This window comes from Canis lupus, chromosome 17, assembly GCF_011100685.1.
Source record: "Canis lupus familiaris isolate Mischka breed German Shepherd chromosome 17, alternate assembly UU_Cfam_GSD_1.0, whole genome shotgun sequence".
Taxonomy (NCBI): Eukaryota; Metazoa; Chordata; class Mammalia; order Carnivora; family Canidae; genus Canis; species Canis lupus.
In genome coordinates, this window is record NC_049238.1 from 7,652,644 (window position 1) to 7,679,050 (window position 26,407).

A 26,407-nucleotide genomic window follows, 5' to 3' on the forward strand; every position below is an offset into this window, starting at 1 on the left:
ACTGCCGCCTGCCCCTCCGGCCCCCTTCTGTGGGGCTCCTGCCCCGGGCGCCCTGCTCAGGGCCTCCTGGGTCCCCCGAGCCTCCGCTCAGCGCTGCGGCCCCGCTGTCCTGGGCTCTGCACCCCCTTCATGCCAGGCCCGGGGCAGGTGTCACGCTCTCTGCTACGGGCCACTCCTAGAAGAAACACCAGCCCCGTCTCGGCCCCCGACCTCCGAGGCCCAAGGCGACACAAAAGCTAAAACCTAAAACCTACACCCACGCGAATGGACAACAAACATTTTGCCTTGTTTTTCATGAACGTGAAATAGGTTCACTGTGAAAAATTAGGAAACTGTAGACGTGTACAAATAATGAATAAAAGTCACCTGTGACTTTAACACCGAGACAGAGACGGCTAGCTGCTGCGCCGGCCCAGCTCCCTTAGGAGTCTTTGTTCCGTTGGGTTTTGCTTTTTCTTTTTCTCTTCTAATTTACAGCTATGCGGTGGGGTTTTTTGGTTTGTTTTTACAAAAATGGAATTCTACAGGAAATATTTTTTGAAGCCTGCTTTTCTCCGGTGGTTTGAACATGCCCTGCGTCGGGAGCTCAGGGGCAGATCTTGGTGGCACCCCACTCGGCTGGCTGTACACCCTTTTTTCCGGAAGCTCCCACCCCTGCCTCTTGGCCTGCTCTGACCGGCAGGCGCCAGTGCTCCTCCGGTTCTCAGGGCCTCAGGAGCTCTTGCTTGCTCCCAGTGTGCAAGGCGGGTGGCCCCAGGACCCCTGCACGGCCATCCACCCGAGGCCTGTTCCTACTTTCCTTTCCCTGCCTCTGCTTCCTACATCTCCCGATCCTGCTGCTCACCCGACACAGGCTTCTGCACACCTGGCTCATCTTCCCTCCCAACCCTTTCCTCTGGTGGCCCCATTAATGCCAGTGGCCTCACGTCTTTCCTGTCACCAGGCCCCAGACCTTGGGGCGCAGGCGCCTCTGCTCCCTCATCCTCACTCCCTGCACTCCTCAGCGCCCTTGACGGGCCACCATCCTGCCATCCTCCTGCCTGCACTTGCTGTCTTCCCCTGGTGTCCTGCCTCGCCGGGCCAGCTGTTGCCACAGGCTCTCACTCGGTTCTCTGCCACCGGTTCATCCTCCACGTGGCCACCAATGTGGTTTTGTTCAAACTAGTCACTGCCAGGCACGGTGTTGTCCAAACACAATACGGTGGCTGCCAGGTGTGGTTTTGTCCAAACACAGCTCGGATCTGACCGTGGCTCCTCGTCCTCCCCTTGCCCATCGCAGAGGCCTGGAATGGCGTGGATGCTGGCATTGGGTCGCAGGGTGAACCCAAGCTAACCTGGGGTGTTCCGGCCATCTGTAGTGTAGACAGGCCCCAAGGCTGACCTGCTTGCCTCAAAAATCAGTGGGTCTCAGGCCCAACAGTGTGCATGCCCATTTGTCTGAGAGAGGTAGAGATAGATGTCCTTAATGGCCTAAGCTGAGGGCAGCCAGGGTGGCTCAGTGGTTTGGCGCCACCTTCAGCCCAGGGTGTGATCCTGGGGACCGAGGATTGAGTCCCAAGTCAGGCTCCCTGCATGGAGCCTGCTTCTCCCTCTGCCTGTGTCTCTGCCTCTCTCTCTCATGAATAAATAAATAAAATCTTTAAAAAAATATCCTAAGCTGGATAAAACGGAGTATTTCCTCTAAAAGCCTAGGTATAAATAATTCTTTACAAGACTACCATGTAGGACTTTTTCTTGCTGTATCCGTGTTTTTCCGGTTGTAATATGTGAATACTGTTAAAGACATTCAGGTTCAGAAATGCAGACTGGAGAAAGTTCCAGTTCCCTGGTCCCCGGCTCACAGATGATCATGGTTAATGGTTTCAAGACTCTTCTTATCCCCCAAATGGGACCGTTTATCCTTAATGTTCTGCAGCTTGCTTTTTAAAATGTGCTTCGATTAATTAGTCTTATAATTATGTGTGGAGCCAGCTGATCTTTCTTTTATATTTTATTTATTTATTTATTCATGAGACACACAGAGAGAAAGGCAGAGACACAGGCAGAGGGAGAAGCAGGCTCCCCACAGGGACCCCAATGTGGGACTTGATCCCAGGACCCCGGGATCATGCCCAGAGCCCAAGGCTGACGCTCAACCACTGAGCCACCCAGGCGTCCCTCTATCTGATCTTTTTAGTGGTGTTTCCGTAGTGTGTCCTATGGAGAGATCATGGTCTGAAAAAACGGGTGTTGAACTAACACGTGTGTCGGAGCACAAGGCCAGCGAGGTCGGCCTGCTTGCCTGTTCCCCTGCGCCCCAGCTGGCATCGGGGAGTCTCCTTTCCAAGCTGTCCCAGCCTTCCCGCCTACGTGGGGGGCCGGGGCCGGCTGGCTCTCCCCCTCTGTCCCCCAGCCCCGAGCTAGACAGAGCAGATGCTAAATGTTCATGGCTCGGTAGCACCGAAGTGAAGTGGACGCAGGCCTCTGCCGAGGAGGGGCTAGTTCCCCGGGGGTGAAGTGAACCTGGGGCTTCAGCCATCCCGGCTGCGCGTGGAGCCGGCCCCGTGGGACTGAAGGAGCTGGCCAGGTACTATCTAGTCAGTCTGGCTCCTGGGAGAGGGGTTGGTGGGGGTTGGAGGGAACCCTACTGGTGGCTGTGTGGCTGCATTCGTTTACAGAGAGTCCTATAGAGGGGACAACGGGAACAGGCACCTTGGGGAACCCCGACAGGGAAGGGGGGTGGATGCAGAAGAGCCCATGGGGAAGTCAGAGGCAGGAGGAGGAAGTGGGAGCTTAAGGATCTGTGCGTCCCTGCGAACGGGCCGTGAGGTCGTTGTTGGGACAAGCTAGGGTGTGGTGGCTGAAGGATGACTGGGTGACATAGGATGCTGGACGCTCTCACGTTTGGAATGAGAGCCTTAGGGAGCCTAGGAAGCTTATTTAAAGCAGGGCAAGAGGGTGATATGGTAAGGGGAAGGGGGCAGTAGTAGAGAAAGCCTGACGCCCTGTGCAGCACAGGCCTGACGGTGGGGTGGCCACAGTGGTCTCGGGATGGGGGCTGCAGGCCCCGGCTCCCCCCAGGTGACCTCAGCGATCAGGGAAGGGGGTCCTCGACTGAGCGGTCCAGCGGGGAGCAGCACGGGAGGCAGCCTTGGGGAGAGTGAGAACAGACCCAGCTGTTCTGGAAGGCATGTTCTGAGCAGAACGGAGAAGGCATTCCTTTAAATTGACCCAGAGTGGGAGTTTGCAGGGAAAGGCCTGGGAGGGTCTGCGAAGAATGTGAAAAGCCCTGAAATCAGGAGCAGGCCGAGAAAGGGGAAGGGCTCGGAGGCTACATGAGCAGGGCAAGGAGCATTGTCAGGATTTACTGAGCGTCGATGGCCCGTAGCTCCCAGGCTGGGAGAGGCAGGAGAGCTCGGACCATGGGGCCTTGGTGGGGAGGATACACAACCTCCCTGAGCACCTTGGCAGTGACTGGAGGACTGACCAGTTGGAGAAGGAGGACGCAGGGGTGGCTGTGACGGCCTGGGAGCTGGAGGGCCCGTCCCTAATGTACAGGTTGCCCAGGGGTGCCCAGCAGGTGGAGAGAATGGGCTTGGCAAAGTTGAGGATGTGGAATGGGTTTCTGGAAAGCACTGGGAGTTGGGGGAGTTGGGAGGGAAACTGCTCATTCCTAAGACGGCTACAACTCTTTTTCTTTTTGCTCGTTTTCCCCTGGGAAACCCCAGAGCTCTGATGATAGGAGGGGGACAGAGAACAGTTGAGGCCGTCCCCCTCACCTGGGACCTGGACTACCTGCTGCCATCCCTGTCCGCACCTGCCGGCTCCCCTGGCGCTTGCTCTGGGAGACGAGTTAGGTGGGGTTCTGAAATTGGGGTTCCGCTCACCCAGGGTCCTCAAGGCACAGGACTAAGTAGGTCGCAGGCTTGATTTGCAGTGAAACAGTAGCACACGCAGTTGCAGCCTCCTTCACGTCACCTCTTCCTGCAGATCCCACAGACCTTGGTATTTTAGTAGACACCACGCCATTAGTGGCCAGAAGTGGCTGGTTAGCATGTTCTGGATTTTCCTGCCCAGAAAAACCCAGTTATTAGTCTTGCCTCTGACACTAGACACTCCATTCAACTGGGTTTTATTTTCTTCAGTGTTGACTGAAGCTTTTATTATTTCACTAGAACTTCCTCTATTCCTTGTCAGGGTTATTTTACCCACATTTGTGCCGGAAGTAACTTATTGGCACGTTTTGTCTGTCTGGGAAGGTATGGACTCCCGGTGAATTTCCAGGCGGTGCTCCTCCAGCCTCATAAGAAGTCATCCACCAAACGTTTAAGGGAGGTGCTGAACTCTGTCTTCAGACATCTGGACCAAGTAGCAGCTGCAAGTATACTGGATGTAGGTATAGAATCCAGAAATGGCTGGGTTTCTGCGCTGAGGTCAGCCGCTCCAGGTCAGGTGGGAGGCCCTTTCCGAAAATGGAAACTGCCAGTCTGTTAAGGGCTACGTTTCACCAACACACAAGGATAACCGGGAGGAGGCCGCGTGTACGTTTGCGAGGCGGTTGTGTGCTGTGCGGGGCAGAAAGCATGGTTGGGGCCTAGAGAGCCTCCTTGAGAGTAGAGACAGGACAGCAGACCGGTTTCTGGGTTTAGAGCGCCAATACCACGTCTTCTTTTGCAGGCATCTGTGGAGATCCCGGGCCTGCAGCTCAACAACCAGGACTATTTTCCTTATGTCTACTTCCACATCGACCTCAGTCTTCTCGACTAGAGAGATGAGCTGGCGCCACTGCGCGTTGTTCGTGCAGACTTCTTACAGACACCTTGTTCCCCTTAGCCAGAGAGCCCTACAGAATTCAGATTTTTAGAGAAATTGCTCACAAAAGTTAGTTACAGTTGTATTTATTTTTTTTAAGTTACAATAAAGAAACGCTCAGTCCTTTGAATGGTCTCTTATGTTCTAACAGAACTCAAAACTGCGCTTTACATAAACGGGAGCTGCCTGTTGAGTCGGTAGCCTGCTGCTGTTTCGTGTCTTAATGGCCATCTTGTGAGGGCGGAGGAAGACCCTTCCAGATCCCGAGCTCACTGTATCATTAGCGCTATTTCCTAACGGTCACCAGGAACGCCGAGAGACAAACTCCTGTGTGTGAAATGCAGCTCTCAGCGGAAGGCCACTGCTGTTCACCCTTCTTTCTACAAGCTCGCTGTACATTTTACATCTCGAGGCTGGAGCTTGACCTCGTGGGACACATGTGAAATCTGTGCTTGGCAGGCATCCAGATGGTGTCCCCTAGACCACAGGTGTGCGGGGACAGAGGACATCACGGTCAACCCTTCATTATACTAATTCACTGGCTACACATCGGACTCTGAATTTATGATGTGGACACTAAGTTCATACATTTATTGGCATTGTCCAAAATATTATTTTATTTTTTAATGGAAAAAAGCCATTAATATTCAAACGAAAGAATCACATTAAAAAACTTAATATAAGAAACAGCCTCCAAGAACATTCAAGCAGCAGTCAGAGGGAGGGAAAAGTATGTCAACAGCCCATCAGTTTTCCTCAAAATATTACTTGATAAGACAACCCAATTCGCTGGCTACAACAATTCATAGAATTTTTCATTGTTTTCTTGAGATGCAAAGTTCACTGTTGCAGTGTTTTCACATGACCAATCAAGTGCTACTTCTTGGTTAAAAAGGCCACTGGTAGACTCATCTGAGTGTGAAGAATGTTCCTTCACTGCTGGAGAAATCTGCTCCCAAGAAAAGAAAACTGAAGTCTGTGCCAAGCCTCTCACAGCTCATCTCTTTCCAAATCGTCCAGCTCCACGTCACTGAGGTCAATGTCGTCTTCCACGGGAAGCTGGAAAACAAAGCCACCGTGAGGCCCTGCAGGGGAGGGAGAGTGGGGGCTCGGAGGGCCCCACGGACTCACCACAGAGGAGCAAACTCATTTCTAGAGATGCCCCGGATTACAGAGCCCATTCCTCCCTAATCCAGCTCCTGCTTTGAACACTCCCTATTATTTCATAGCCGGAAAAGCTGAGAACTTGGGTGAAGTAGGAGTTTAAACTATTACCACCTCTTTAACACCATTTAGCTTGTCCTTCTGGGGAGGAGGGACACAAGTGTACTAGAATGAACACTAATTTCAAAGCTGTAATTTTGTATTTCTCAGACGAAAGGTACATGAATTCCAGGTTCAATGTTTGGTTTCAGAATGAGAATCAGGAAAGAAACGTCAAACACTGAAATTTTCTTGGTTGTCTCTGTCAAGAATAACCAGTGCCATGCAGCCCTGAGAGGCTGGTGAGGTCAGGTGTTTCTGACGCCACGCCAAGGCTTTATCTGGTGGAAAGGTCTTGGCTTACAACAGCAAAGATGCACAGGGATGGGGAGAGTAGGAAGCAGCTGGCCAAGCACCACAATGACAAGTCCCAGCCCTGGGGACTCACCTCGCCATCCTTGCCATCCCAAGGCTCTCTGGTGCTGATGGTGGGGAAAGCCCCACCTCCGACAGGAGCTGTAGATCCGCGCCCAAAAGAGAGCTCCCTGTGGGGAAGATGACCAAAGCAAGCACATACAGATGAAGGAACAATGCTTTAAAATAATGACTTGCCCACCAGGTTCCCGTGGAGGCATCTCTCACCTCCTACTCCTGAACAGTATTATCTCAGGACAAGGTAATGAAATGGCTCAGATCTTGGCATCAAATAAAGTCAATAATTAAGAAAAACTTATTTTGCTAAAATACAAACGAAGTACACAAAACCTATCAAAATTGCGTAGAACCTAGGCACAACACGGACGTCAGCGTAACGAAACTGTAGACAGACTTAAGACCCCTAATACACCTTATGAAAGATGGCATCTTCAAAGTGCAATTCAGTTCCTTTCCTCAGACGCCTCCGAGCACACAGTAGCACTTAGACCAGCCCAGGGACGCAGGCCTGGAGGTGATGGTGGCGTTTCTCACACCTCAGGCTTTAGGGCAGAGAAGAGTTCTACGATTAAACAGCACCTTATGTCTTAACTTTGACCAATTCTGATAAATATTTCACCAGAAAGACAGAGAGGCAGTCACTGGACTGGGAGTAAGCTTTCTTTAAAAGGAGACTCCAAGCATCCTCAGGTGAAGGGTGTTTGGACCACAGGGGAAAGAGGAAAAGCGAACAGGAGTGAAGTCTCCCCTGTGTGCGTCTGATGGTTATTCAGCAGAGTGGGAAAACCGGTTAATTTGATCCACTGCCTTTGGAGACTGCATTTTACATGATGTGCTACCAGTGGTTCTTACACAGGAGCAATTGTCTCCCTAAGGGGCATGTGGCAATGACCGCAGACATTTCTGATGGGAACAACCGTGTGTGCGCATACGTGTGCGAGGCACGCAACTGGCATCTGAAAGGTAGATCCTAAACATCTGTCACTTAGGACAGGGCAAAGATCTGGCCCTGGTGCCAACGTCGAGAAACCTTGATGTCTGAAGATCAGTTACATTCAGAAAACAGATTGTCAGTATGCTGAGACCCGACCCTACACCATTCACCAAACCGTAAGCGTAACACAGGGCAGGATGCTGTCTATGCAGAGTACAGAGGTGTCAGCACAGCCAGTCGGCCCCATGTCTCACACGGTCTGTCTACACTGAGCTAGAATGGCTCAATTCACTATGAAGGGGCAAAGGCCAACCCAAGCGGTGGCTTATGTAAGAAATACAAACCCATGTCAACAGAACAAGGAAAGCCAGGGGTGCTATTCCTTACGAGATTAGCATCCTGAATCAGGTTATTTGTCATCTCTGAACATACGTTTCTTCATTGAAACGATGCCAATTTGGACAGGAGCTGGTGCTCAAATAAAAGCTATTACCTTCCTATGTAAGCTCAGCAGCACTAAGAGCAAACAGGACTGATGGAAAGATGCCAAGCCTCCTTTAAATAGGAACGAAATTCTGAGGGAACTGTGCCTTGAGGGCAGAGTTCAATTGCTAAAAAAAAGTTTTTCATAGCTCAGCCATGCTCCTCCCTGTACCACCATTTTCTCTGCAGGGCTGCATGCTCTCATCTCTTCTAGGGGAGCCCGAGAAACACAGCTGCTGCCTCACACAAACCAAAGGGCCATGAACAGATATAAAACCCCAGTCCTTTTCTCTACTTCAGGGTGGGTAGGTAATGCACCCAGACACATACTTGTGTTCTGGCCAAGAGGAACGCTTTAATAGACCTTCAGGGAAGGATCTAGAAATCACTAACACTGTCATGGGTTGAGTGCAGATTTCAAGTGCTGCTACTATATTCCTAGGTTGTCCATTTTAGCTTCCTCGTTGCTGACGAGCTTCTATGGGCTGTGTGACAAACTGCACATTTCCACCAATGGTATTTCTCACTCTGCTTTTCCATGAGCCAGGCCGAACAGGTGTGTGGTTTCTGAGCACACGTGTTGGCTGGTGTGCACATCACCTCCCTGCCAGGAGTACACTCATCTTCACATAACCACCTTCTGGAGCTAATGGCCAGAGATGGAAGCAGTACTCCCTGAGGTCGGGGGCACAAAGCATGTGAGGGTGGCCCCTGGGTGAGACTGGCCCACTGAGACTTTTATGACAATCAGGAAGAGCTCAGTGCCAACAGCACAAAATGGCAAGGTGGCCTTCACTATATAGAATCCTTCCACAGAAAAGGGAACACAGCTCTTAAAAGAGAATTTAGAAAGCAAACACCTAATTCTCCAGAATGCCAAATGTGAAGTAATTCCATTTATTGCCTGGTCTATATAAACCTAGTTTTGAACCCACACCACAAGAGAACTAAGCCACAAAACATAAACAACTCAAGAAAGCAAGAAGTTACCTGAGAAACTCGTTAATGCCTTGCTCGCTGAAAGACCCTTTTAGAAGAGCAAATTTCATCTTGCGGGCATTAATGGCAGCCATGGCCGGGTAGCCAAACCCTCCAATCCCCAATGCATTTTCAAGTTCCGACTGAGCTCCAGCTTCTGTCCACAGCCACCTAAAAAAACAAGCTGGTTGTTAGGATAAAGATTTCTCTCAAATTAGATGGAATCCAAATAGCAGATATAAAAAAAAAGATTACACTATAAATATTTTATGGAACAAAATGGATGCAGGAATAAAAAGGAAGTTCACAACAATAATGTATTCTACATGTACTCTTTAAGATTTTATTTATTTGACACAGAGGGCACGTGGGTGCACAAGAAGGGGGAGTGAGTGGCAGGCAGAGGGAGAGGGAGAAGCCGGCTCATGGAACCCAACGTGGGGCTCAATCCCAGGGTCCTGGGATCATGACCTGAGCTGAAAGCAGATACTTCACCACTTAACCAGCACCCAGGTGCCCCTCTACATGTTTTTTTATTTTTTATTTTTTAAGATTTTTTTATTTATTCATGAGAGACACAGAGACATAGGCAGAGGGAGAAGCAGGCTCCATGCAGGGAGCCTGACGTGGGACTTGATCCCAGGACCCCAGGATTACACCCCGGGCTGAAGGCGGCGCTAAACCGCTAAGCCACCCTACATGTTCTTTTAACTACAGTTCCTTTTACATTCCCTACGCTACCTCCAGAAGCCCCCCAAGTCTGCAAAGTTTTCCTCCCAGCCCCCAAATTATCTACTAAACCTGGTGAATTTTCTGTCTTTATTACCTGAAATCCTACTAACATCATTTGGATGATTATGCATGCTCTCTAGGAGTACAGGAACTTCTTTGTAAAACTTACTGGTATGTTATTATTCAGCACCGGGAACATGCTCAACCACATTACTCAAGCTCTACAATGGTGAAGAGTAAAGGGCGTCAGCCGTGCTATTCTGTAGGCACACAATCCTCTGTTGAACTAATGGAGGAGGCGCAAGGTCACCTGAGGGCCGGCAGGGGCAGGAGGGCGGTGGGACAGCGATCGATATTGAGGAAGAGAAGCAAAAAGCTGAACAGGAGACATACTTTATCTTAAAAATCTGCCTGTATCTAGTCCTCGCTTGGAAAAGGTAAGAAAACACACTTCTATTTCTGCTTTCTTTATCTGGCCTTCGAAGCTGTACCAGAATCCAGTTATGCGACTAAACTAAGTTTTCGCATGCTAGCCTGGGGCCCCAACCACTATTTAAAATGACTGCTATGAAAAAAATATACACCGTGGCACAGATCAGTATCTTATAAATAAGAGACCTGCATTACTTCTTTTCCTTCTAGGTGAGATTTACCTCTTAAATTTAAAAAATACCAAAGAGAAACAGGGACACATCCCACAGAAATCACAGCAGGAATCAGACACTTCAGGAACATGATGATGCTCTCCCAGCCAAATTGTATTGAGAAAATAACAACTTACCCCCACATTTTCTTTTTGTATTTGTCTGCCAACTTCAGAAGAACTTCTAAGTAAGAATTTCTGCCAGCAGCTCCTGATTTGAACAGACAAAAATTTTTAAAGGCAAAGATAAACAAGTCTATAACATTAATCAAATAAGCGAACATTCTGAGGGCAGGCAGCACAGAGCAACTAACAGCAAGGGAGCCTCTGTTCATCGTACCAGTATCCAGAATGTGGGGCAGCACGGCCACAACACAGAGCTGATGCTCCTCACAGGTCTTCTTAGCAATGTCCTCATTGATGATCTGTGGGCCCAGAAGACAAGGGGTGGTTGGAAGGCCACAGTCACAAAACCCAAAGGTCAGCTTGACAACAAAGACTGGGCATCATCACGCTCACTAAAGAGCAAAGCAGTTCACGAGACCGAGTGACCCTTCCCAAAAAGATTGCCTCATATGCACTGCGGCACCAGCGATGGACTTCTGTGATTCATCCCTAAGCCCTTCCCCTGGGATGCTAGCGAGGCACCTATCACATGCTCAGAGCTCCACAAATAACAGCTATTACTTTGAGAACGATGACAGTGTGACCGGATGCATTCTAAGAAGCTTGGTACATGTGTACTCATGGTGTAATTATTTTAGTACTAAAAGTTATGAAAAGTAGCAATTTGTCAGACAGGTTTTCCCCACTTGAAAGTACAGTAACACTTTAAAGAGATCATTTTAAAAGAGAAGGAAAAGAGCTCCTCTGAAAAGGCAAAGTGAGTGTCATTACTGCTTTGGTGCCTGCTACCATCAGACTGGACCATTCCTCTTATCCCAAGTGATGGAAGCGATTTACCTCAAGCAGCTCAGGGGGTGGGGCATTCTCAGAAAACAAATCCAGGGCCCGGGAGACGATGTCAGATCGTGTCCGTCCTCCTTCATATTCCATAGGAGACTCTCCCTTCTGAAATATCTTGATTGTAGGAAACCCCCTAATCTATTAAAAAGAAAAAAATAAGACAAAATCAAATTAACATTTAATAAGGAATAAAATATCTACAGATTCTAACACTACTTTATGGGTGATTTAATTTAACAATATCCCCAGTCTGCATCAGTTCAGGCCAACAGTCTGCCTACCAGGCTTAGCATTTTATATATTTGAGAGAGAGAGAGAAAGCACAAGCAGGGAGCCTGGTGTGGGACTCCATCCCAGGATCCTGGGATCATGACCTCAACTGAAGGAAGATACTTAACCGACTGAGCCCCGCAAAGTGCTCCCAGCCAAGTTTTATTCAAATCTTACATATATATTTAATACAACTATATCTGCTCTAAGACAAATGCACCAACTTCAAAAGCAGTATTAGCAACTTGTAAAAGCCTGGGCAGGCTAAAGATTTGCATTAAGCACACAGCAGAAATAGTGAGATATTAGATTAAAAAAAAAAAAAAAAAAAAAGAGTCCTAAGTTCAAGACTTAATGGTTAACAATAAAGTGCTTTAGTTTCATTACAAATGGCCAAACATCTCCTCTCCTACTGCACAAGGAGGCTTGGGATACTGGATGAAGTAACATAAAAACAATTAGCCTTACAGCCACACTCACCCCGTATCGGCTGGCCAGAAGCTGGTTAACCGTGGCATCCACAGCTGCAAGCTTCACTTTTCCCTTCGTCTGCTCTTTCACCTCTGTAGCTGCAGCAGCCCATTCGGGCTCGAGGCTACAGAAAAACACTTGCACGTTAAAAGTGTATTTTAACTCTCGGCACAAATACTTTAGCTGAGGCATGCATTTCTGCCCAGCCCCGTGAAATCACACTTGGACAACAGGTTGTGTATAGCTCCATGCATGACATGATGCCACCCTCCCACATTCACCTCCCGGGCCTTTGTCACTGCCCTCCCAGAATCTGGATGCTGGCTCCCTGTTCATCTCTGAACACATGACAGAAGAAACTCTTGGCAGTAATGACAATGTGTAATGTCATTCGGAGTCACGAGTTTTTCTGGAGGAGAGCTCGGGGATTACCTAGGCCTGGGTCAGCTTCTTCAAAGCAAACGAGGTGACTACATTGAAGGCACTGTAACTTAAAGAACCTGGTAAAAAGCACTTACTTTTTGCAGTGTCCACACCAAGGAGCATAGAATTCAACCATCCAAACATCGTCACTATCGAGGACATTCTTATCGAAGCTGTCATCTGTGAGCTCGATCACATCCTTCTTATTTGAACTTTCACTCCTACCCTGTGACAGGTGACATGCGACATTCAACTCTGCTTGTCCAGAAAGCACACTACCCTGTTCTAAACAGAATTCTACAATAATCTCTTCCAATGTTAACAAAGTTTGGAGCTTTCTTTCAAGGGAAAACTATCTCACTCAGATTGGGGCTATTCCTTAATAGTATTTTTGCTTGGTAAGCAGTGTTTGCTGTCAATTACCAGAACCTACAGCATAAGCTATCACATGCACCTGAATTCTATCACCTGCTGTTTTATTAAGAGAAAGCCCACATGGCTCACAGAACCACCCAGGAACACTACTCTATTCAGACTGGGCACAGCTGCTCGTTCATCCCAGGATGTTAAACGTACCACAGCTGCTACCTTTCCACAGATAAAGTCCCTACCATTCAAGAGAGCTAAATATAGAATTTAACCCCTTTTTTCCAAAGAAATTTTTTAAAGTTTTACTTATTTAAGTCCTCTCTACACCCAATGTGGGGCTCGAACTCATACCCCCAAGAGCAAGAGTTGTACACTCCTCTGAGTCAGCCAGGCGCCCCCAAAGAATTTTCTTAAATACCAAATGGCAGAAGCAGTCAGTTCTGTTATAGGGCTTTCTGGTGTCTAGGCCAAAAGCCAGGGACTAGGGGAGACAACTGCAACCATTCAGTGTTGGAGTTTGAAATCAAAGGCAAGAGCCAGAAATCTCTGGGTAAGTTCATCATCTGTAGAAGGAAGCTAGTTTTAATGATCTCTTTAAGAGTAAAGGGCCATTTAATCTACATTTTTAAGAATTTAATACCTCTTCACAAGAACATAAGTACATCATGGTTAAACATCACTTGTCATACGAGGGCATCTAAAATACCAATCCACGGGACAAGAAATTGTTTTTTCTTCCATTTGTGTAGAATTTTCCAGAATTTCAGGCTGACTACAGATATAAGCCAAGAGATTATTTAAATTGCTTTCCTCTTTGATTAAAGCCGATCTGGTCTCTCTCTCCACTTTGGAACTACAAAGGCCATAGGATCCCTGAGCCCAGCTCCCCGGCCTGGAGCTCTTTCTCTAGCTACAGCCCAAACTCTTCTATTTTAGCGCTGGGCCAATGAAGCCCATCTGTGGCCTGGTTCTTGGCCTGCAGTTGTGGCAGGGTGCCCTGGGACCAGTGACTTTTGAGGAGGCCAAATGAACAGGATGGGTAGCTGACTTCCTCTGTTATCAGTTGATGTAACCTCATGTTATTTTTCAACTGAAAATTCATTAAAATATTAGTAATAACCAAAAAAATCTATCCTCTCCAAGGAGTCCATATTCTGGCATAAAAATCATCACACGCATTAAAAATCGACATTATACAGCCTTACTTGTTTTCCAGAACTGTATCCGCCACCCCTTCCCCCAAGGCGGTCCTTCACAAGCTGGCGCAGAGCACCAAGAGCAGCATCCACAATGGCTTCGCCAGTTCTGCTCCCTATAGGAAGACAAGGAACAATCACACAAACAGGCGGTGGGGGGCTGTGCACCAGTATGACACTACCTCAATCTGTCAGTTTAATCAGATGTTTGAACACACCCAACAGTACACACGTGTATTTAGCAGAGAGCCAAGTTTTCCCTACCATGCATATTGCACTGGACTTTTCACTGGGAAAGCCAAATCCCCAATTTCAGTTTGAGGTTGTTAGTGTGAACAAGAACATCCTCCTGTATGTTCTTAATACCACTTACAAATACCACTCTTAATACCACTTACAAATGAGAGTAACTCAGGAATGTTTACTGAACAAGGAACACATACACAGATGAATAAGAAACCTGTATCTACTTAATAAAGCAGAGAATATTTCCAAATACAAATTACCAATTGAAGAAAAAAGAAAAACTTTCTATGATAATGGAGAGAAAAAAAAATCAGGAAAAAGTAGGATATGAAAGGTCTGAAAAGTCACATAATCCAGGCCTCTTTTTTCTCTCTTGCTGACAACACTGTTATTTTAGGCTTTTTTAGGTTCTCTAGCTGAATTTACTCCTTGTCTAAGAAGTAACTGAATTACTGAAACTCAATAATGACAACAGCCTTTGGAAGTTTAGCCAAAAACTATACTCAAGAAAAAGTCAGGAGGCTGTTAACTGACTCAGAAGTATATGGGCAATCTAAGCCATGAGGCTATCTTCAGAGTTCAAAGGCAAAACTCTAATAAAATTTCTTTAGAAAATTTCCTATTTTTTTTTTTTTTTTTTAAGATTTTACTCATTCACGAGACACAGAGGGAGAGAGAGACAAAGAGAGGCAGAGGCAGAGGGAGAAGCAGGCTCCCTGCAGGGAGCCAGATTCAGAACTCAATCACAGGACCCTCGGATCACAACCTGAGACACTCAATCACTGAGCCACCCAAGTGTCCCAATTTTGTGTTTTTTTAAAAGTAGTTTCTTATCAAACGTCTGAGAACATTTTGACCTGACATTAGAAGAAAATACAGTACAGCAATATTCAGAATGTGTTCAGATGGTGTGTACTACAGCCCTGGATGATACTTCCTAACACAAAAGTCCAAGAACTGCACATAACATAGCCTTCTAGTCTGTTCCTTCTTTATCTCCAGATGCCTCCATCCTCGGAAGCAGTGCCCCTTCCACCTATCTACCTGGAAATAAACCAAATTAAGAAATGCACTAGGAAAGAAAGAGAGGATTTTCTCACTCTAGACCCAAGAGTTGGCAAACTTTGTGAAGGGCCCAACAGTAATTATCTTTAGCTGGGCAGTAATTATCTTTGTCTGTTGCAGCCACTAGATGCTGCCATTTTGGTGTGAAAGCAACTACAAACGGTATGTAAACAGGTATGACTGTGTTCTGAAAAATAAACAGGCCTTTGCTCCTATTTTTTTACCTACCTGCTCAAATTAAAATTCCAACCAGGGGGAATGGAGCAGTTAGGGAAAGTCCTTACCCTGATAATCTTCTGGTCTGTTTTTGTTGGATCCAAAAATCTTAATGGTAGGAAATCCCTGAACACCATATTGACCTCCCAGAGACTGATGTTTATCTGCGTCCACTGCACCAACTTTGACAACATCCTGTGAAAAAATAAAAGTATTACCTATTTTTCTTTCAAATAGCAGATTCCACAAAAACCCACCATTTGATTCATGTAGACTCAGGGACAAGAAAATAAAGGGCAGGATTAGGTTTACAAAAATGGAATTACTTTAGCCTGGAGAAATCATTCCTACGTGGAATGACGGGGGAATGTTAAGTCAGCCCTAGAGAGGGAATTCTGTTGCTCCCAGAATTACTACAACTAAGAGTAATTATGTCGTTAATCTGGAAAATCGAATTAACGAACACAGCCAATGTAAAAATGAGATGTAAATTATCCCTTTGATCTCTACATGATTTCGGCACCGGAACAAAGGTTCTGAACTTCAATGTGCAAATTATTTTCCTATTGCACATTAAGCCCAGTTGTATACTTATTTATACGTATACACCTGAATGTGGACATTTTAGAAACTTACTTTTAATGCAGTTGCTACCTTCTTCCATTCTGGTGTCAGCCTCTGGCAGTGGCCACACCTTTTGGGAGATGAAAACACAGGCAACGATTAATATCTTGGATCCCCAATTCAAAAATCCTCTACCAACAGTCTACAGAGTGAGTTGCACAGGGGTGGGTGCAAACGGTACCCACCGGGGAGTACATACAGGCATTAATAAAACACAGAGATGTGAAGGAACTTCCCATTTTAAGGCTTTACTATAATCCTTTTTCATATACTAATTTAAAAAGTTTAAACTGTCATTTCTAACTCTATCCTGGGGTAGGAACTTTGGCATTTATCCGGTCAAGTGTACCTCAATGGCTGGTCTGAGTTAAAAGGTCAGGCAAAATGTAGATTCTTGGGCCCCATGAAATCAAGACTCCTAGAGAAGGTGTTCAGGAACCCGCATTTTATTAAGATCAATTAGTGATTCTTAAGCTCATTAAGGTTTGATACTCTGTGATCTAGTTCAACCTCTTCATTTTATAGATGAGGCATCTGTATTAAAGCCTAAATCTCAATGCTCTTTGGCTCCCACAGAAGCATGTAGGGTTACAAATGTACATGTAATCCCAAATCTTCTAGTAAGCTAAAAAGTACTTGATACCACAAGGTAGAGATAAAAGAGTGAGAGGAAACAAGAGAGACAGAGATGAGTACACAAGGAAAAACAACTTTAATCTTCTAAGGAACAGTATTTAAAATAAATTATCCTGAACTATACAGACATGTGCTTTTAAAAGTTATAGATACACACACCTGTTACGTTTATACCATTTATCGAGGCTGTAAACTGTTTTACTGTTCGTTTTCATTGCTGAATAACATCCATTGGATGAAAACACTATAGCCAGTTTACCCAGAGGTGATTAGTTGTTTTTTAGAACAAAGTCTCCTAATTAGGGTTCTAAAAACCTACTAAGCAAATGCCACATGCCAGGACCATGAGGAGCCCTTCACACAGGATTTCAATTTCATTTCATCAACAAAACATTGAAGACAGGCCTTGTTATTTTCACCTTATGGATGAGCAGACAGAGGCTGAGAAGTTCAGAAACTTGTCCAATATCACATCACACAGGTGTCTGGTGACAGAGCTGCTGGATAGGTCTCTGTGACTCCAGGTCCCACATTCTTAATCACTATATATTATTACCTTCCGCAGGAGCCTAAGCCTATCTCAATATTTTAATAGAATCTTCTGGGAAATATCCTGGAATGCCGGTTCTACATACTTAAAATCTAGTATCTTTTGCTGTTCAGGTGAGCTACTTAGAAGTCCAGGTGTCAAAATTTTATAGGATTTTGTGGCTCTTGAGTCTCCCTTTATTCTATGAAAGGACTCATATCAAAGATCGTCAAGAGTATATATTCTCTTTAATTTCGATATGAAGCATAGTAAAGACACAACAGAAAGCCACAAAAATACAACACATCTCTACACCTCTACCCAGAGTTCTTCACCTGTAGTGCACAGATCCTAAAATTGGTGGATAAAAATTCATGGGTTCCAGGAACTTTTGATGAAGGGAAACCACCTCTTTTTCACTAACTTGGAAATAAAGGCTTTCCTTCAATGGTGAACATTCACAGCACACCACTTGTCACAAGTGAACTCACAGCTACCTTCACATCACTTCACTACCAGAGCTGCTCCACTGATCTCCCAACCTCATTTATGCTGATCACTATTTCACGATTATGGTGTCTAGGTGTTAGATCTTCCGCTGGATCTTGGTATTTACTGTCCCAGTGCAAGAGTACTACATAACCACATCTATCAATACACACACACACACACACTTTTTAAAGATTTATTTATTCATTCATGATAGACATAGAGAGAGAGAGAGAGAGAGAGAGAGAGAGGCAGAGACACAGGCAGAGGGAGAAGCAGGCTCCATGCCAGGAGCCCGACGCGGAACTCGATCCCAGGACTCCAGGATCGCGCCCCAGGCCAAAGGCAGGCGCCAAACCGTTGAGCCATGCAGGGATCCCCCACATCAATATTTATTTTAACATTTTGATAATGGTATTTCAATATTTTAGGTTCCATGACCTCGTGTCCTTTATTTTATACACGGAAAAGGAAAACCTTTATTCTGGGGAGAATTCAAAGCCTTCACCAAGCTGCCAAGTCCAAACACAAGAAGAGAGGAAAAACACTTGCTCTAATGATACCTCCTCTTCCCCAGAACACTAGGAAGCAAAACTGCCATGTTAACAGTAACCATTAACTACATGATCCAGATCCGACCTTCTCAGCTGTGCTCTCTGGTTTAGTTTTAGAGTGAGGTATATTCTCTAATATCGTAGCTCCCCAAAACAATGTCAATTACTCATTCTAAAATGATTAAAAAAAAAATCTAACTTATAAAAATTGCATACAAAGGCATCCAACACTTAAGTTTCTACAATTATTATCGGTACATTTACTTATATGAATGAACTAATCCATACAGAATTCTCATTTGGATTTAACAAAAAAAAAAAAAAACAACAACAAAAAAAGAAACTTTAAAAAAAAAAAAAGGCATTAAGCTGAATAGTATTCACAATGTAGTAACATAAAAGTAGAGGATTTTACCTTAATTTGCCACATTGAACATTAAGTGAAATAGTCCATGAAAACTGGTATTGAGTTTCCAAAACTCAGTTTTCATGGTCTTGCAAAGGAAAAACTTAAAGCAATGAAGGAAAACCTTTCAAGTATAGCCTAAAATGCACCAACTCAGGTAAGAAGAATTTTTTTAAAAGATTTTATTTATTAATGAGAGACAGAGAGAGAGAGAGAGAGAGAGAGGGGCACAGACACAGGCAGAGGGAGAAGCAGGCTCTACGCAGGGAGCCCGACATGGGACTCGAATCCCGGGTCTCCAGGATCATACCCTGGGCCAAAGGCAGTGCTAAACCCCTGAGCCACCCAGGCTGTCCCGGTAGGAATTTCTAAGAATTTCATTTACTACTCCCTATGTGAGTGTGGGGGGCACAGCTCACCTCTAGAAGGACTTCCTGGTTCTCAGACCACCACACAGTTTATCTGTAAGACACACAGCCGGCTGGGGCTCAGCGAACCTGCAGGCTGCTAATTTACAGAAGTACAGCCTCATGCACATTTTGCAGTTCCCATTAATCTGCCTCTACACTTCTATTTGTTGGGTTTTTGTTTTGTTTGCGTTATATGCTTAACTACACACACAATTAGTTCAATACTGTATTTTGACTACGTATAATTGTGCATCATTAATTTCAATATAATTACATCTTTATTCTACAAGGGTTTTTTTTTTCCCTCAGCAATGCATGTAAGGCAAGAGAAGAATTTTTTTAAAAGAATTATTTATTTATTTATGAGAGAGAGAGAGAGAGAGAGAGAGAGAGGCAGAGACACAGGAGGAGGGAGAAGCAGGCTCTATGCTGGAAGCCCGACATGGGACTTGATCCTGGGACTCCAGGATCGCGCCCTGGGCCAAAGGCAGGCACCAAACCCCTGAGCCACCCAGGGATCCCCGAAGAATTTTTAAATTAGACCAGATTTTTCTAATATTTCTGGAAGCAACTCTCAAGAAACAAAATGGAATCACTAGTTCTTCCCTTTCCTGGGCCCAATATTCTTTCACCATGAGTTTTCCTTCCATCAAGATCCTACTTAACTCATCACTGATATATATATATATATATTTTTTTTTTTAATTACAAGAAAAATTTTCTTTCTTCTTTCTTGCAACAATTAGTTACTTCAACCATTTTTTTCCAATGGACTCCATCTCCATGGCCTTTAACTGGCACCACTTCAGGCAGTCTCCCATCCCCTTCTCTACTTCTTTTGAACAAGCAGTATACTAGATAAACTAGACGGCTGAATGAGAGCACATTTTCATGTAATATTTCTCCTAATTTTATAAAGTACCATCAATATCCCACAACTGTTTTATACTTACCATGGAGCATAGAATTCTACCAGCCACAAATTATCACTTTGAATAACTTCCCGGTTGAAATTTGATGGGGTTAGTTCAATCACATCATCGCTAGAGGAATAAAGACCGTTTGCTGCTAGGAAGAAGGTGCAGCTCACCAGACCTGTGGTAAGGACACAAAGCACAGCATGAGTGAAAGGGTTCATGCTCCAGCAGCCAACTTGGACAATGGGGGTGGGGTCTTCTATCGCTCAAGGTCCTTCTAGGGCAGGGTCCCTTGGACCCCCAGTGCCCTCCCCTTCTCCTGCTCACTGCAGGGCACAGCAAGTAGGAAACAGAGGCCATATGCTCACCTCTTGAACTGTAGCCAGAAAAAGATTTCTTACTTCGTGCTTATGCACTAACATCTTCATTCTTTACAGTCACCTTGTGAGGTAATACTACTGTTGTTTTATGGGCAAGGATACTGAAAAGCTGGGAGGCCTCCCTGTGACCCTAGGCAATCCACACAGCATTATTTCTCATGTTATTCAGTTGCAATATTAGCACACCATCTTTATTACTACTTTTGGAGGAAAAATTGTCTCCTCTACTAAAATAGGACTACCAAGGGCAGTAATTCCTTTTATAAATATTTTTATTTCTGCTAATACTATTCATGACAATCACCCAGCACAGGCAATGCTGTTGGATGAGCTTACAAAGATTTTTCATATAAATGTTATAAAGAGAGGATGAGGGCAGCCCGGGTGGCTCAGCGGTTTAGCGCCGCCTTCAGCCCAGGGTGTGATCCTGGAGACCCGGGATCGAGTCCCACGTCAGGCTCCCTGCATAGAGCCTGCTTCTCCCTCTGCCTGTGTCTCTGCCTCTCTCTCTCTCTCTCTCTATGAATAAATAAATAAAATCTTAAAAAAAATAAAGTGAGGATGGAGTCTTGTCGTTATTATTGATAGCACAGTTTAGCCACACGGTGGACCAAGTGCATTTTGGCTGGCTACTCCAGGAACTGAAAGGTAATTTTTAACTGTTATACAGGAAGAAAAGTTCCGAACTGACTTATGAATATTTTAAGAACTCAAAAGTTTTTTTGAATAGGTAGTACTACCAAAATTCTACCTCCTCCTTTTAAATATATGTAGAATTTTTGTTTTCCAATTGCATTGCATCTAATACCTTCAGAATAATGCTTAATAATGGACTATTCTTGACTTTAATATTTTCTTATTTGCTGGATTTGGAGTTGAAACAGATAAACTTTATGATAGTAAAGGAATTCCTACCTGTTACTTCCTCTTTAGCATCTATGAAGATGATTTTATTTCTTTTTATCTACTGATGCAATAAACTGTGAAACTGCCCTGTCTTCTAAGGCAGCATGTGTGCATCATTGCAATCACATTTACATGTCTTGTAGATAGGATCTGGAAGATTTCAAATGGAGCTTTTTGGAATAGCTCAATGGTGTATTTCTTCTGGAAGGAGTATACACCAATGTCAACGCTTCTGTTGCTAAATCTTCTACCTTGTAGTTACATAGCGCTTTCAATTTTCAAATCACTCTCAAATACGTTAGACCACTTGGTGTTTCAAAGCATTGATAACTGGAGAGCAGGAATAATCCTGCTTTTGTAAATAAGGAAACAAAGGCACATCTAGTGGCCCATCTGTGGTCTCTGACGTCTATTTCCAAGTTCTTCCCATTAAACCACAGTTGTCTTTTTAGTGCTCAGGATAAAATGGTTCAGTAGGTCATGGGCATGAATAAACCAAGTAATGATGTTGTTCAAAAATACTGCATCGGAGGGGTGCCTGGCTGGCTCAGTCAGCAGAGCTGAGCATGCAATGCTCAGTCTCAAGGATGTGAGTTCAAGCCCCACACCGGGCATGGAGCCTACTTTAAAAAAAAAAAAAATTGCATCTCAATTATAGATTGGCTAATATCGGAATTTAGGAAATAAAACTGTGGACTTTACTAAGGCGGACATGAGAGGTTATCATGCAGGAAGTATGACTAGATTTGCTTTCTAGAGAGTTTTCTAGCTCCAATGCAGACGGGTTGGGGAAACTCTCAAGAGAGTGGTGGCACCCAAACCTAGGGAAAGATGGAATGGGCAGCAGTGACACACGCTACTGGGAGATCAAATAGGAGATGGAAAATGAACTGCTGGATTTAATGACAAATCGCTGGGACCCAGGACAGCTGTGGTGAAGGACTGAGAATAAGCAGCAGCCAATCTGCAAAGGACTGGAGAGGGTAGGAGGGAACAAGTTGATGAAAACAGGTAACTCTTTAAAACAAGTTTTATTAGAAAGAGCACAAGAGAGCAAGCAAACCTGCGGTAGAAGGGAGGTTTCTTTTTAAAGTCGAGAGTGATCTGAGCATGAAGGGAAAAAATATGGGGAGTGGGAGAGGCTCAAGATAAAGGGGAGGAATAATGAAATAAAATGCCTGGAATGAGGAAGGGAGGGAACCAGGGTCAGTGACAGGGGCAGCCCAGGACAAGATGGCCTCCTTTTCCACTTCGAGAGGTGGGAAAGGGTGCATGCGGATGGAGGTCAAGCCAACCAAAGTGGGGTTCTCTTGATAACCTCTACTGTCCAATATGGCAGCCACTTGCCACATGCAGCTGCCCCTACATGTGCAAACAGCATAAAGAGTGCACTATATTTTGATGACTTGGTAGGAGGAAAAAAGTATCTTATTAGTATTTTTGAAATTGATTACATGCTAAAATGGTATCTTATAGACACTTGGGAAATTTATATTAAAATTAACTTCACCTATTTCTTTTAAGCCTTTTAAACGTGGTTAACAGAATATTTAAAAATTAGATATGAAGTTTGCATTATCATCTCCATGGGACTGTGCTGCTCAATTATATTTTTGTTGTTGCAGGAAAGGTTAAGGGGAGCTTGACATATCTAACAAAGTAAATTAAGAATCCAAGCAGAGTCCTAATTCTGAATAAACTTAGAACTTAAGACTGGTCCTGGAAAATCTCCACAGAGATCTACTTTCTGAAGTTTTGTTTTTTTAATCAACATGAATTGATACTTGTTCGATACACTGAGCTCACTGAAATTTTTGAAAATGCAAAAGAAAACCCATCAACAGTTCCACTAGAATGGGCAGTATTTTGGTGAATATTCTTACTGACATTTCTATGTAACTCAGAGCTCTAAAACTTCATACTTATATGCATGTGGTCATTCTATACATTCCTTTCTGTAACCTTTTTTCACTCAAAATAAGTCAGACTGGGCGGCCTGGGTGGCTCAGAGGTTCAGTGCCGCCTTCAGCCCAGGACCTGATCCTGGAGACCTGGGATCGAGTCCCAGGATGCGCTCCCTGCATGGAGGCTGCTTCTCCCTCTGCCTGTGTCTCTGCCTCTCTGTATGTATCTCATTAATAAATTTTAAAAATCTTAAAAAAAAATAAGTCAGACATTTTCTATATAATTATGGACTCCTTATCACTCTCATCCCCTATATAGCCATTATCATGTTGCCAATCCACGACTAACAGAATTTATTTCTGATTTGTCTCTATTAACAGACCAATGCTGAAAATTCTTTTTTTTTTTTCAATGCTGAAAATTCTTATACTTTCCCTTCCCCTCAAATAAATATACATATTTTCTTAAGAGATGATCTTACAGGGGGACTGGGGGAAGAGCTAATATTTCAATATATGTATCTGTCCAAGTACCCTCCAGAAACTGACATGGTAACTAAGAATACTGAAATAGCACCACACACCAAGCACTAGCTAAACAACTAAGATATATTAACTCATTTCAAGAACTCTATGTGCTCATTTTTACACCAGGAAACAGAGCCACAGAGAAGACAAGCTTGCCCAAGGCCACACAATTGGAAAGAGATAGAACATTGTTATGCAATCCAAATTTTTAACCAAAGGACTGGAGACTGCATTAGTATAATCCCAAGGAGGGCCATTAGGTAGATAGTGGGAGGAGAATTAGGTCCTCTCCCTTCTCCTGTCAATCACGGACAGCACGGATGTTACAAGCAGGCTAGCTTCACGGAAGGGGATGGACCATGATTTTTACCTCAGGAATGTGCTTCCTTTCCCTACAGGGATGGTCATGACATCAGTGTAACACGGACGAGGGTTTGGGTCCCCCCCGCCCCCCCCCCAGCAATGGTGTGTGGCTTATTTGTCTTTAAATTTTGCCTAATTCTCACAAGAGCCTCCTCTTTCTTTTAAATGGCTCTCCAAAGGAGATGTCTTGATAATAAAGATTGGGGACCCAAATTCCTTAAAAGGCACAATGACCTCGTAGGGCCTAGAAAGAAACTGAACATAATACTCAGAAACACAGATTACAAGATGTATAGATTCCAATAGCATGAAAGAAGCCAGTAACTACTCCCTTCAAAAACCCTCAAGAAAACCAACAACAACAATAAAAACAAAAACAAAAACCCGGGGCCACTTAAGATGATAAAGTAAATCGATCTCGACTAATAATGTTCTGTTTCTACAATTCACATGGCGGTTCCACTCACGGATAATGAGCACCAATGGGAAATTGGAACATCCGAGTGTCTAGCATCCCTGGGAGCAGATGGTCTTGCCATCTGTGGCTCCCCATTATCCCTCCACAGTAGCTAAGGACGTTATAAATCCACATCAGCAGCATCTCCGTCCCACCACACCTGCTAGGAAGAAGAGTACAAGATCCCAAAAGCAGTCATCTAGAAACCAACAGGGCTCCCCCCCAAAAAACGCTCACGACGTGTAATCAAGTAACGGGTTAACTGACAGGATCCCTGACCCTTTCGGAGCCGAGTGTGAATTCGCCCCGAGGGAAACTGAACGCAGACCGGAACCTGTTCCCCTCCTGTAGCTTCTCCGCAGGAGTACAGCCAAGTGTTCGTCTCTTGCCTCCTCCCGGGAGACCTCTACGAACCCCCGATCCCGAGCAGCACCCAGAGCGGGGTGGTACCGGCTCCCGGGCCCCCGGGCTCCCGGCTGGTAACGCGGGGCCGGGCCGGGGCGCCGCGGGTGGCACCAAGGGGAGCCACAGAAGCGACGGGATCCTCCTCCCCGCACTCCCTGCGCTTCCTAAAACAGACCTTTACGCAATGCACGCAAGGCTGCCGCTCCATTTAGTTTTCGGAGTCCAAGCCCCCGGCTCAGGGGCTCTGGGAGGGCACCGGCCCCCTTCCCGGGCCACGCTCCGGCCTGCTTCCACTTCCAGGGCCGGCTCTGCTCCCGGGGTGCCCCTCCGTGGGCTTCCAGCGAACACCCCGCCAGGGCCCGGGCTGCTCCGCGCGGCTCCCACGCAGCTCCCGGCCTCGGCTGCCCGCGCCCCCGCGCGCCCGCGCCCCGCCGCCGAGCCGCCCCGAGGCCGCCAGGGCCCCGCGCCCCCACCGCAGCCCGCCCCGCCCGGACCTCCCGAGGGCAGCCCCCGCGGGCGACGAGGCCGCGCGCCTACCCAGCACCAGGCGAGCCATGCCGAGCGCCCGCGCCGCCGCGTCGTCCCGCCGCCGCCTGAGCTCCGCGCGCCGCGCCCCCGCCGCCCCTCGTCCCGCCCTCGGCCCGTGAGGCAGGCGCCGGGCGGCGCGGCGGGGACGGGCCGGAAGGCGCTCGCCAAGCCGTGGCCGCCGCTCATTGGTCGCCGCGGGCCTCGCTCATTCGCGCAGCCAATGGGAGGCGGCCGGGTAGAGGTTCCCGGTTTGATTTTTTTCTCGGGGGCGGAGCCAGCGGCGGAAGGAGGGACTTGCTGGGGGCGGGGCGGCCCCTCCTTTTCCTCGGGGGGCGGTGGGGGGCGCTGGGGGGCGCTGGGACCCCGCCGGGCCCTGTGCGCTCGCGGCCTCTGCCCTGGGGGCCCGGCGCCCGGTTCCTGTTAGTCTTCGGGTCTTTATTCTGTTTCCCTCCCTGGCCTTTAGGGCGGCCCTTCCCACCCTCTCCCCACCCCTTGACCTCTTCGTCCCCCTCCCCCTCCCCACCCCACGGGGGGGATTTTTCTCGTGCCTGGACGAGGAGTCCATCAAACGCTTGCTAAGCACGTGCTATATATACCGTCGTTCCACACGTATTCATTTTGTTGAATTACTTTTAAAAGTTCCTCGGTCCGGGGCACCGATAGGATGGGGTCCCCCTGGAGGCCCGCGGGGTTCAGCTTCCGAGCTCCTCCTGCGAGGGCCTGGGCAGCGCCCCCGGGGTCACGTGCTTTGTGAAATTTGCAAAAAGTCCAATATTTTAAACGTAGCAGGCTAAGATCCCTTTCCCCTTCTGGCTGCGGAGGGGCCTTGGAGCATTTTGTTTCTGTGTTAGGCAAGGTTTATTTTATTATTGTTATTATTTTCGCATGTTTTTTTATTGGAGTTCAATTTGCCAACATATAGCATATCACCCAGTGCTCATCCCATCAGG

General features: G+C 46.2%; 2 protein-coding genes across 7 annotated transcripts in view; one reads left to right on the forward strand and one right to left on the reverse strand.

The window, feature by feature from the left end:
• Positions 1-4,921, forward strand: part of ATP6V1C2 (ATPase H+ transporting V1 subunit C2) — a 52,717-nt gene extending 47,796 nt beyond the window's left edge. For all 6 annotated transcript variants that reach the window (XM_038560771.1, XM_038560773.1, XM_038560774.1 and 3 more), the window contains 2 exons: positions 4,239-4,371; positions 4,657-4,921. In XM_038560771.1, coding sequence (XP_038416699.1) covers positions 4,239-4,371; positions 4,657-4,746 — 223 coding nt within the window. In that variant the 3' untranslated portion in view covers positions 4,747-4,921. The remainder of the gene's footprint in view (positions 1-4,238; positions 4,372-4,656) is intronic.
• PDIA6 (protein disulfide isomerase family A member 6) lies at positions 4,862-25,558 on the reverse strand. The gene is made up of 13 exons (XM_038560770.1): positions 25,467-25,558; positions 20,023-20,164; positions 16,058-16,115; positions 15,490-15,616; positions 13,904-14,010; positions 12,425-12,555; positions 11,916-12,030; positions 11,163-11,303; positions 10,540-10,624; positions 10,338-10,410; positions 8,837-8,995; positions 6,443-6,539; positions 4,862-5,850 (listed from the first exon to the last, which is right to left on the reverse strand). The coding sequence occupies exons 1-13, from the start codon at positions 25,483-25,485 to the stop codon at positions 5,782-5,784; spliced, it is 1,323 nt and encodes a 440-aa protein (XP_038416698.1). The 5' UTR covers positions 25,486-25,558; the 3' UTR covers positions 4,862-5,781.
• Between the last annotated feature and the right edge of the window lie 849 nt (positions 25,559-26,407).

Excerpts from the sequence above, each read along its gene's own strand:
- PDIA6 (XM_038560770.1), bottom strand. Across the intron at positions 14,011-15,489 it reads CAGACCAGAAGATTATCAGG|GGAGCAGAACTGGCGAAGCC; the intron begins GTAAGGACTTTC and ends GTCTTCCTATAG. Across the intron at positions 10,625-11,162 it reads CACCCCCTGAGCTGCTTGAG|ATCATCAATGAGGACATTGC; the intron begins GTAAATCGCTTC and ends CTGGGCCCACAG.